This window comes from Neoarius graeffei, chromosome 22 (genome assembly GCF_027579695.1).
Source record: "Neoarius graeffei isolate fNeoGra1 chromosome 22, fNeoGra1.pri, whole genome shotgun sequence".
Classification (NCBI taxonomy): Eukaryota; Metazoa; Chordata; class Actinopteri; order Siluriformes; family Ariidae; genus Neoarius; species Neoarius graeffei.
Window position 1 is genome coordinate 48,094,105 of NC_083590.1, and position 12,603 is coordinate 48,106,707.

At 41.3% G+C, this 12,603-nt stretch overlaps 1 protein-coding gene across 5 annotated transcripts in view; it reads right to left on the bottom strand.

Moving 5' to 3' along the window:
* The window catches only part of pip5k1aa (phosphatidylinositol-4-phosphate 5-kinase, type I, alpha, a), a 118,685-nt gene that overhangs the window by 38,039 nt on the left and 68,043 nt on the right, over nucleotides 1–12,603 (bottom strand). For all 5 annotated transcript variants that reach the window (XR_009651223.1, XR_009651222.1, XR_009651221.1 and 2 more), the window contains exon 12: nucleotides 327–411. Coding sequence is in view for 2 of the 5 variants with exons in the window: in XM_060904890.1 (XP_060760873.1) it covers nucleotides 327–411 (85 nt within the window). In the remaining 3 variants the exon portion in view is untranslated. The remainder of the gene's footprint in view (nucleotides 1–326; nucleotides 412–12,603) is intronic.

The following is a 12,603-nucleotide window of genomic DNA, read 5'->3' on the forward strand; positions in this document are numbered from 1 at the left end:
AGGAAGAAGATAAGAAAGCTGAAAATCTAAATAAAGTGGTTTGTGGAACATTAACTCTCGCCTGCCATGCTTCTGTGCTCCACCCACATCAGGAATTACTACACCAAGTTATATTATTAACCTTACTTTCCCGTTATAAGTTAAACAGATGTTATATTAAACTTTGTCTTGTCAACATTTTGGAAATTGTTTGTGTTCATTGAGATATTGTTTAAAATGTTACCTTTCAAAGGGGGTGTATTCATTTACTTCTTAGACAAGAAAAATAACCTGGATGAACGAAAACCTTAACAGACATTCAGAGGCATGACATAACGTGGACTTACATGAAGATTTCCTGAAAACAGTATTGCACATGAACTTCTGGAAGCGGTCTGCATAGAAGCCAGGCCTGTGTACTGACACTGTATCCTGAAGCAGAGAATAATAATAATAAACAAAACACATTTTTCCAAAATCAAGCTGTCATAAATGTATCCATTTTTTTTTTGTTGCTCCAGGTAAGTGGAGTCATTTCATATGAAAATGACTCCATATATGCAAGTTTCTCTCTTGCATATGATTCACGGTTCCTGCTGGGGCTCGTCACTGACAAACATAATGCATCAGTGACGAAGAGAAAATTACTAGCAGTTGTCACAGTGACGAATGTATTTGTCATATTTATCATAAGTCATCTTTTATAGAAATCTCTCCACAAATCCCTCCGCTTGCTAAAATCCAACCCCAGTGAAGAGACGGTGGGAAGCCGGAGTGTAAACAATGAGCACGTGCTTGCGACCAATTAAAATCGACTACACGTAATGACCACATAAGCACCACACTTTGGACCAAGTGCAATGCATTTTAATCGGCCTGCTGTGGTGATGTAATTATCTCTGCGCGAACCAAACAATAGTGCAGTCTAAACTGATGAAGGGTTTTGGGCAGACTTCTTCAAGCACTGAAGATGATCTAACCCTCTGGGGTCTGAGGATATTTTCTGGCACTCTCATGATTTTGGCGTGCTCGGATTCTGTTGTCAATTTCAACAAATCCTAGCAGTATTTTCAAAGTCATATGACTTGTTTTTGTATTCAGCACAAGTTCATCTACAATAATATCTCTGTAGAATTGCTGCCCTGAATCATCCGAAGCGCATAAAATCCGTGTGCCATCTCGCAATAAGTTTTACCTCCAAACAGCCTAAACTATATCTGACAGATTTTATCCTGTTTACGGTGGGCATTCTCACCACGAAAGAGAAACCAAGCGAAAGAGTGAAAGTGATGATCATGCCGTTACCATGGGAACAGTCCTTTATGAATGTGTAAGTGGGTGCTCAGCGCTCCGACTCCGGTGTGACTGAGGAAGGATACAAGTTTTATGTTTCATCTAATTTAGGTAATTTAGAAACTAATAATATTTGTCAGTGGGCACAGAGGAAAGTGTAAAGCTTCTGTCAATATGTTTATTAGGCTTGTATGATGAAAAACTTGAAGATATTTATCTAAATCCATGACCTACTCATTCTAAACCTGCTGAGCTTCACTGGAGAAGCTCTCGACCCCAAAGGGTTAAGGGCCGAAACAGTCACGGGGGAGACACTCTCAGAGCTCCTACCGTCTCCAAGCGCATCGGTCAGTGTCAGTAATACAGGGATTGGTGCAAGTTTAAAAAAAAAAAATTTAAATAATTTTCTTTTTCCTTTTTAAAAACCGCCAAAGCGAAAGTGCTTTCAGCCAGCAAGTGACAGAAGGGCTCTGTGTTTCGGGGGGCGTGGCGTGTTGAGTCCCCGCAGCAGACGTATGATGAAAAACACCGGGTCATTCTACGTTCAGTTTATAAATCAACAGCAAATTCGGATTCCTTCACAGTTGATTGGTTCAAGAATTGAACAGAGTCGAGAAATCAAGTTGAAGTAAAGGCTAAAGGGAGTCCGAATATTTCTTCTGAATAATTCCCTGCTAAAATATCCTTCAGTAAGCTCAAACTAAAGAGGTTTATTTGAGCTTGATGATGCACAGCACGCCCAAAATCAGGTCTCTCTTATTAAAGGCTAAAGTGGAGCCTAAATGTTATCTGTAATGGAGAGGCCGAGCTGTATCTATACAAATATTTGAATTATGCCAGTTTGGCAGGGCTTGACATTAAGGACTGCCCGATTGCCCAGGGCAAGTGAAACATGCATTCGGGCAAGTGGGATATGTCCCCGACATGCCTGACTGGGCAAGTTGGAATGAGCATATATTACAAACTAGCACCACAAAAATGAGGCTTTTTGATCTTTTATTTCAGTTCCTAAAAGCGCCCCTCACTACGTATCCGCCATTATGTCTCGGCTGTTTCCTTAGTCTCGGTTTCATTTCCTGCTTTGCAGGTTATTTTCTATGCCCCTGCTGTTGTAGTATGGTACACGTATTGTTTATAGACCCCTTGTGCATGACATCACGCATCACATGATAATTACAGCTGGGGTCAGACAGACACCGTCTTTCATGTAAGCAGCTTAATCTGTCTTCAATATGGTTAATTTTTGTGCTGTTTTTGCTTGTTCAAACAGAGAAATAGATAAACAGCATTACCGTCTCCCCGCTATCAAGAAAAATTTTAACAAATAGAAGCAAATGCTTCAAGAGCAACGAGGAAATGAGTGGTTAAAGAATACGAGGAGAGGAGCTCAGCCTGAAAACTCCAGAGAAATTCACGATTGTATTTAAAATGTATTTTACAAAAACAAAGTCGGAAGTGAGGATGGAAGAGTTCGCTTAAGAATCTCGTTGTATTTTTTTCTGCTCGCATTCGAGTCAGCGCCTTCATGAAAGTGTTTGATTTTCTTACAGGTGAAGCCGCTTCCTTATTCAACACAGAAAACCCAGATTGGTTTCAAACAACTCGGGCATAAAAAAAACTCAACAAGGAGCGACATGCGCGATAAATCCTGAAAGAACAGATCAGATTAAGAGCAGAGAGAGCTGGAGCTTTGTTTCTGTTATCAGAGAACAGTCCTGTGCAAAATGTGTGTTATTTACCAGCTGGGAGGTCTGTATCGTGAAATACTGTGACCGAGGTCTTGAAAGTACTGAGCGAGGCGCTCTAGGCCGAGGTCAGTATTTAGGGCCTAGGTCACGGTATTTCACCATACGGACCGACCTTAAGCTGGTAAATAATATATTTTTTCTTTACCAAACGCTAACAGAAAACAAGAGCACCCGAAATGGAAAACCGAGCCGAGCCGCCATTTTGAATCCTCATTCATGGCTGTAATGCAAATGGCTTCCTCCTCGGTATACAAGTGCACTTCCATGGCAGGAAAAAAAACTACATTTTGCCGCCTATGTAGTCCCTATTTATACAAATAGGAGTCATTCAGGATTCAGCCATGTTTTTGCTCAGCGTTAGCAGATTACAGGTTTTTAGCTTTCTCCTGAAATGTTTTCTTTTATTTCTTCTTCCTCAGGGTAGTAAAACTCGCTTTCGCTGTGAACACTGTCGTTATCACTATCCATGATGTAAAATTAATGCTATTCTCCTGAGAAATGCGAAAATAAATGTTGACAAAAATCGCTACGTTTGTTGTTGTTGTTGTTGTTGTGAACGAGCGAGTCGCCAGAGGTCCGTACCGTAGGACACGGACCTGCTCGCCAGCGAATCAGAGTGTGGGATTTGATGGAAACCGGACCGCGAAAAAAATAATGGATGTTATTGTCCGTTACAAGTAAAAAATAACCAAGCTTAATAATAAACTTAATCCATAACCAAACTTCAACTCAATGTGTGATCTTCAGTTTATGTTGCAATTCACAACTATTCTATGGTTTTGCTTAAAAAAAAAAAGTAATCCTCGCAAAATAGGGGGCAAGTGGGTTTAAAAGTTAATGTCGAGCCCTGTTTGGTTGGTATAAACCTGTACTAAGTTCACTTTGATAAGTTGGTCACTAAGAAAGAATGCCGACTAAGTGAAGAAAAAGTGAAGAATAAAGCGGCTAGAGATAATGAGATGAGATGCTTATTTGACTTGATTTTTTAAGGAAAAAAGTGGAGAATATTTTTCAGAACCCAGGGAGAACCCTGATGATTCATGGATGAACATTTTGCAACAGGAGGTATAGTGTGCAGCCCTGCCTCACACACCTTGATCAGGTGGTTGCGGTGGAGCAAGTCAGAACACATTCCAAGACCACGTAAGGATTCGTCTCTGTAAATTTTTTGGGCCCTTAGTAATACAAACTGCAGTAGCAAAGTACTGGGTGAAGATTTCACCTCGTGTTAGCTAGAAGAGTGCCATGTTAATCTGACGGCTTTGGACCCATGGGAAAACAGCAGTCTTTAAGGATTGATTTGGACGTGACACACTGGTTTACCTCGACCGAGGCAAGCCTATGCATGTTGGGCAACAGTTTGCAAAGAGTTATACCAGCAAGAAGAAATGTCACCATCTTTTCAACTGAACAGTCTGGAAGATGCACTCTCATACTGTTATAGAATATACTGATGTTTATGGACGTAGAATGTATTCTGTGTTCACATTTTGTGATCAACTATTTAAAAAAGGGGTTTTATATCTCGAACACCCACCACACAAATGAGCTGTTACTATAAAAACTGTGACATATTAGAACAAGCGCATTAATATCAACAAATTATATATCAGAGGCAGGGCTTTGAACCGGTTCAAGGAACGAAAACGAAAACTTTTTCTATTTCACATGGAACAGAAATGAAACCAGAAACTTTATTATTTTTTATGTTCCGGAACAGAAACACTTATTAAAAATAATGGTAACCGGTTAATACCAGTTTTTATTTCGTTCCTCAAAGTTTCCGTAGCCTCATCTCATCTCATTATCTCTAGCCGCTTTATCCTGTTCCACAGGGTCGCAGGCAAGCTGGAGCCTATCCCAGCTGACTACGGGCGAAAGGCGGGGTACACCCTGGACAAGTCGCCAGGTCATCACAGGGCTGACACATAGACACAGACAACCATTCACACTCACATTCACACCTACGGTCAATTTAGAGTCACCAGTTAACCTAACCTGCATGTCTTTGGACTGTGGGGGAAACCGGAGCACCCGGAGGAAACCCACACGGACACGGGGAGAACATGCAAACTCCACACAGAAAGGCCCTCGCCGGCCACGGAGCTCGAACCCAGGACCTTCTTGCTGTGAGGCGACAGCGCTAACCACTACACCACCGTGCCGCCGTTTCCGTAGCCTACAAATAAAAAAAAAAGTCATTCTTCTCCTGCGCAAGTTTCTATGACCCGCTGGGGTTCACTTCCTGTGTGACGTTCGCTGACTGAATGGAGAGAGCGGGAGGGTGGACTACTATCACGTCTCCACATCTTAAATAAGAGGTAAATATTGCAGTCTATCGTTATTCGAAAACGTCAATTTCAAACACGATATCAATATATTTGTCCACGTTAATGAGAGGCTCGCGAACATTAAATGACGTTAACCTCTGTTAGCCTATCAATGCATAGGGCCTGACTAGCCTTTGGTAACACACTAAACGAATTATCTCTCATTTTTGGCACTTTTTCTGTTTGTGTAGATGGGAAGACATACTGAGAATCCAAATCGCCAACATTTGAAATAATAATTGTTTTGAATTATTTGTCTTATTTAATGAAGGTTGTAATAGAATTAGCCTACATTTGGCTTAAGCTGGATGAGACAGAGACATAATTTTATAGCCATTTGTTAAACAGCTGACAGGGAACGTAATTAACCATTCCGGGAACAAAATTTTTTTGTTCTAACCGGTTCGGGAACGTCTATTTAATGGTGGAACCCCAAACCGGAAATGTTAAAATTCCGTTTCTGTTCGGAACGAACCAATAGGAAAAAAATTCTGGTTCAAAGCCCTGATCAGAGCACAGGTGAAGTCGTGAATCTGATCAGTCAGACGTTGCACGTTATTTCTGTACAACAGCACAGCTCAGACAACAGGTCTGACTGGAGAGGTTTATATTCATGCACTCTTTTTATTTCTATTACATTATTGTTTAACAGCTCACACACACCTTTACGGCAGACGGTCCACATATTCCAAGACGAATAATAAATGAACTTAAACACTTGTCCAACAAAGAAAAAACAGTCAAAAGTCTGGACACACCTTATAATTCAATGCATTCTTTATTTTTATTCATTAAAAGTCACTTCATGTCTTAAAGTAATGATGGATGTCGTTTCTCTTTACTTAGTTGAGCGGTTCTTGATATAATACGGATTGCACCATTTGTGGAACAGGGCTCATCTCATCTCATTATCTCTAGCCGCTTTATCCTGTTCTACAGGGTCGCAGGCAAGCGAAACTCTGAGGCTGAGTACGGAGAGGAGACGAGCACGGCTGAACAACATCGGCAGCGCTGATCTAACAGAGGCGAAAACCAAAACAGCTCGTGTTTGCAGTGATCATTTTATCTCAGGTGAGATTCAAAAGCTCTCTCGATAATATCATGGAAGAATTTTATTTCCTGTTGCTAGAATTTTGCTATAAAATGAGCGTTCTCTTGTCGTGGTTCACTCGGTCGTTGTTATAATTTTAACACGTGTATTACCATTTCGCTTCTAGGGGCGCCAGCAAAATATATACGATAGAAACAATCCAGACTGGGCACCCACTCAGAAAACAGGCTACGCTTTGTCCAAGGTCGGACTTGATTCTTTGGCAGCCAAACCAGATAGAACGCAATATCTGGGTATTCGATGGTCAGTAGAAGCGTCCTATCTTCAGAAAAGTCTGACTTTTTTAAATAATATGGCTCAAAACCACACACATCTATCTTCTCTTTGCATTGACTCTTCGCTCGAGCATTCAAATCGTGGTAATAATGAGAAAACTCAGCATTGTTTACAGACATGCTTTCAGCGGCTGCCGTCCTAGTTGCTTTGTATATCCACCATCATGGCGGACGCTCATGACGTAGCACATTTTGATCACATGGTTGCAAGTCATCTATAGTGGACTATATAGCGAGTTTGCCATTTTGTAGTGCTGTCCGAATGTATAGTGAGAATTATTACACCCTATATAGTGGACTCATAGTATCCCACAATGTACCGTGAAAAGTCGTGTACAACCGATGGTCACTAACCAAGCAATATATACACCAAGCATTGCCTTCGCGCTGAAAGAAAAACAAAAAAGTGTGTTGGGGTGAATGGAAGGAAGAAACACATTATAAACGGACATTCGAGTGCAATTAAAAATAGTAAGTGAATAAAACAAAAAGCTAAAATAGAATAAGACCGATAAAATACAAGAATAAAAGTTAGAGTGCAGAACGAGGAATTAATCAAAAGCCTCAAATTTGATTTAATAAAAGGCAGCAGTGAAGAGGAAAAAAGTATTCAGCCTTGATTTAAAAGAACTGAAAGATGCAGGTACTTTGTATTTATTAATGTAGGAAATACACTCAGTATAATACAGATTTATCACAAATGTACATGCGTGTATTTATTATTTTGGAAACCCACCAGCCGACTGATCTGGCACGTTTTAATTGTGTGACAGTAATGATGTAAATTACGGCGCGGCGGAGTAGCATCTGAAAGTGTTTTTTCATTTTACCAATGAGCTCACTATATAGTCCTCCATATAGAATTCCCTAGACAGTGAGTAGGGAGAAGTGAACGAGTGAGTGATTTTGGATACAGCTCAGGCGACGACCTCATGAAGCTGATTAAGATAATGCCAATAGAGATCTTGCATGTGACGTCACAGCCGATCCAGATTGTAACAGACGCCATCTTGTCGGTCAAACGCCATATTTCCGCCTTCTACTTCTGCTTCTACTTCTTCTTCTGGAAAACCCTACTATATACAATTCTACTACAATGGCTGTGGCTACAAGCTCTCCCTACCTGTGCACGTTTTTCATGTTTTTTGTGTGTATTTTTGCGTGTTGTTCGTCTGTACCGGACTTCAATATCCACTACAACCGTATGGACTTACTGGACATTGGTTTCCAGCAGAAAATGACAGTTTGTAGCGATTTCCATCGCATGCACAACATTCCGGACGAGATAGCGAGACCAGCGGGGTCTCCGTGGATTGTTATTGGGTCTGGCAGGCGAAGGAGGCGGCGGCGGGAGAGGAAGCAAAAGCGAGGCTGCAGGCAGAGCCGGCCTGTTGACTAAGCTCAGAAAACAGCCACTCAAATCTCCACTGCCAAGCCTCTACCTCTCCAACGCCAGATCCATGGTAAACAAGACGGACGATTTGGAATTACAGCTGGAATTACCTTATTCTATTCTAGAATCGGCTGGTCAGTGCTATACTAGGTACTACTGATATATCTAGTATCAGTACTAGTAATACTTAAGTGACTTACCCGTCCAATGAGGATTGTTATTTTCTTGTTTACAAGATGCCACATCTGAGGGCGGCTGACAAATCCTGAATTTCTGTAAAGATAACTGTGCAGAGATTTATAAGCACGCAGTGCTTCACCACTGAACAGCGAGGGAAAGTTAATGAGGTAATTATACACGTCTGGGTATTCCACCTCTGGCAGTTCCATATCCACTGACACGGTCGTGAAAACTACGTCCGGTAATTGATAAGGGTCACTAATCTGTAGGTCGTTTATTTTAGACATATATCTAGTTATCTGTTCATTAGAAAAATGAGCCGTGTAGTCTGTCGGTTGAAATTGATCCATTCTGTACACGAGTGCAGCAGTATTCAGCGGTGTTTTTTACCGACAAGATGGCAGCTGTGTACTTTCCGGTCACGTGACTGCAAGATCTCTATAGTGTGCAAAGTATCAGCAAGGTAAACGCTGGCTACTTTGAAGAATCTAAAATATCAAACTTTTTTTTTTAAACCACAAAATTCCAGATATGCTCTGTATGTTATTTCATAGTGTTGATGTCCTCAATACTGTTCCACAATGTAGAAAATGGTCAAAATACAGAAAACCCCATCAATGAGTAGAGTAGGGGGTGTACAAACTTTTGACTGGTACTGAAAAAAGCTTTTGCGAAGAGATGTAATATTTATGGAAGGAGCGTCACATGTCACCACTTTGTAATGGTCATGCTCCATTGTAAAGTTTCCGAACCTTCTAGACCAAGGAGTTTCTGATTTTTTGCCCCTCAGTAAAATATGAGAGAGAGAGAGAGAGAGAGAGAGAGAGAGAGAGAGAGAGAGAACGAGAACAAGAAGCTGGTGAGAGAATGGGGAGTTTATCGCAGCTTCAGTGCTGAGCGTAAATGAGTACGCCCCCTTTGAAAAGTAACATTTTAAACAAAATCTCAATGAAAAACAATTTCCAAAATGTTGAAAAGACAAAGTTTAATATAACATCTGTTTAACTTATAACGTGAAAGTAAGGTTAATAATATAACTTAGATTACACATTTTTCAGTTTTACTCAAATTAGGGTGGTGCAAAAATGAGTACACCCCACAACAAAAACTACTACATCTAGTACTTTGTATGGCCTCCATGATTTTTAATGACAGCACCAAGTCTTCTAGGCATGGAATGAACAAGTTGGTGACATTTTGCAACATCAATCTTTTTCCATTCTTCAACAATGACCTCTTTTAGTGACTGGATGCTGGATGGAGAGTGATGCTCAACTTGGCTCTTCAGAATTCTCCAAAGAAAATAATTTCTTTCCACCACAAAGGTGAAGGCTACAAGAAGATCAGCAAAGCTTTACTTATCAGTCAGAATACTGTAGCAAAAGTGGTACAAAAATTTAAGAAAGATGGAACTGCAACCATCTCACAGAGATGTCCAGGTCGTCCACGGAAGTTAACACCTCGAAAGGAGCGTCTTCTGATGAGAAGGGTTGAAGAAAATCGGCATGCAAGTTCACTGCAGTTATCTAAAGAAGTAGAAAGCCAAACTGGGGTGACTATTTCCCGTGACAGAATACGGCGTACACTGCAGAGGAATGGCATGCATGGATGCCGTCCACAAAAGAAGTCTCTCCTAAAGCCCAGGCACAAAAAAGCCCACCTAGAGTTTGCCAGGGCCCATGCTGACAAAGATGAAGACTACTGGGACTCTATACTCTGGAGTGATGAGACCAAGATAAATGTTTTTGGAACTGATGGCTTCAAAACTGTATGGCATCGCAAAGGTGAGGAATACAAAGAAAAATGCCTGGTGCCTACAGTGAAACATGGTGTTGGCAGTGTCCTTATGTGGGGCTGCATGAGTGCTGCTGGTGTCGGGGAGCTGCATTTCACTGATGGCATCATGTATTGCCACAGTGTATTGCTCTATACTGAAAGAGAAGATGCTACCATCACTCCGTGCCCTTGGTCGTCGTGCACTTTTCCAACATGACTAAACACACATCTAAGGCCACTGTTGGATTTCTGAAGAAGAACAGGGTGAAAGTGATTCAGTGGCCAAGTATGTCTCCTGATCTGAACCCAATCGAACACCTATGGGGAATTCTTAAGAGACGAGTTGAGCATCGCTCTCCATCCAGCATCCAGTCACTAAAAGAGGTCATTGTTGAAGAATGGAAAAAGATTGACGTTGTAATCCAAGTTTATATTATTAACCTTACTTTCACGTTATAAGTTAAACAGATGTTCTATTAAACTTTGTCTTGTCAACATTTTGGAAATTGTTTGTGTTCATTGAGATATTGTTTAAAATGTTACTTTTCAAAGGGGGTGCACTCATTTACGCTCAGCACTGTATAATTCAAGTGATAACAGGAACTTTCTTGTCTCGTGGACATGCCACAACATTACATCTAATCAAATTATAAACCATTAAAAAAGTATGACATGTTCATTAATAAATCAGTGTGGTACAAGTGGAATAACACACCACCCCAGCATGCATTACATCACAACATGGTCCAATGTGTGTTATTCCTTATGTGTATGATATAGGACTTGCAGCCGACATTACTCTCAGAGCTACTGTTCTGGAAAATTCATCAACACCTTCTACCCAGTCAGATTTGAGATCCCACCAGTGCTGTAATACAACAATGAAAAAACACTAATTATTCTATCCACATTCACTGGATATGAGCAATCATGTGCTCTGATTGGCTACTCTACTACGAGGCTATCAGCTCATATACCATGAGTAGAGAAAAATAAAATGGTGGAGCGTGTTGCTGAACCAACTGAGGACAAAATAAAAACTCTACTCGAACCCCCCCCAATAAAAAAGCAACAAAATATGGAATAAAAGTATTTAATAGTAAGAACATATCTTTTTTGTATTTTTCAAGAATTATTATTATAGCAATTTTCACAAATTGCTCCTGTCATTTCGCCGGTTTGTTTACATTCTAAGCAGAAATGATTTTGTCGGACGTTTTGTATAAAGTTCTTATCGAATTTGCAAAAAATAAAAATGCTCTGTTTCACAAAATCCAGTGAATGTGGATAGAATGAAACAGTTATTCCACTCAATCTCGTCGCACAAGGTTTATAGCCAACTCGGTGCTACGGGTCTCGTTGGCTATCAACTCATGTACGACTCGATTTCGTGGAATAGCTTAAATATAACAAGTTCTAAATTATCTAATTACAATCATAGAGAAGACTGCTGACTTAGCAGTTGTCCAGAAGATGATCGTCAACACCCTCCACAAGGAGGGTAAGCCACAGAAGGCCATTGCTGAAAAGGCTGGCTGGAAAAGGTGCACAAGCAATAGGGATGACGGCAGCCTTGAGAGAATCATCGAGAAACGTTGATTCAAGAACTTGGGAGAGCTTCACAAGGAGTGGACTGAGGCTGGTGTCAGTCCACTGTGCTTCATCAAGTCCAAAGTCAATGCAGCTACTGGAGATTTTAAAGCACTTCATGCTTTCATCTGCTAACAAGCTTGATGGAGAAACTGATTTCCTTTTCCAGCAGGACTTAGCACCTGCCAAAACTACTACCAAGTGGTTACTACCAACTCGCCTGACCTGAACCCCATAGAGAATCTCTGGGGTATTGTGAAGAGGAAGATGAGAAACACCCGACCCAAAAATACAAGGTCACTATCAGAGCAACCTGGGCTTCAATAACACCTCAGCAGTGCCACAGGCTGATCATCTCCATGCCACGCCGCACTGATGCAGTAATTTGTGGTAAAGGAGCCCCGACCAAGTATTGAGTGTACAAATGTACGTACTTTTCAAAAGTTGGACATTTCTGTATTGTAAATACTTTTTTGATCTTAGGAAATATTCTCATAATTTGAGATACTGCATTTCTGATTTTCATGAGCATCTTTTTCATGAGAGGCGGCACGGTGGTGTAGTGGTTAGCGCTGTCGCCTCACAGCAAGAAGGTCCGGGTTCGAGCCCCGTGGCCGGCGAGGGCCTTTCTGTGTGGAGTTTGCATGTTCTCCCCGTGTCCGCGTGGGTTTCCTCCGGGTGCTCTGGTTTCCCCCACAGTCCAAAGACATGCAGGTTAGGTTAACTGGTGACTCTAAATTGACCGTAGGTGTGAATGTGAGCGTGAATGGTTGTCTGTGTCTATGTGTCAGCCCTGTGATGACCTGGCGACTTGTCCAGGGTGTACCCCGCCTCTCGCCCGTAGTCAGCTGGGATAGGCTCCAGCTTGCCTGCGACCCTGTAGAAGGATAAAGCGGCTAGAGATAATGAGATGAGATCTTTTTCATGA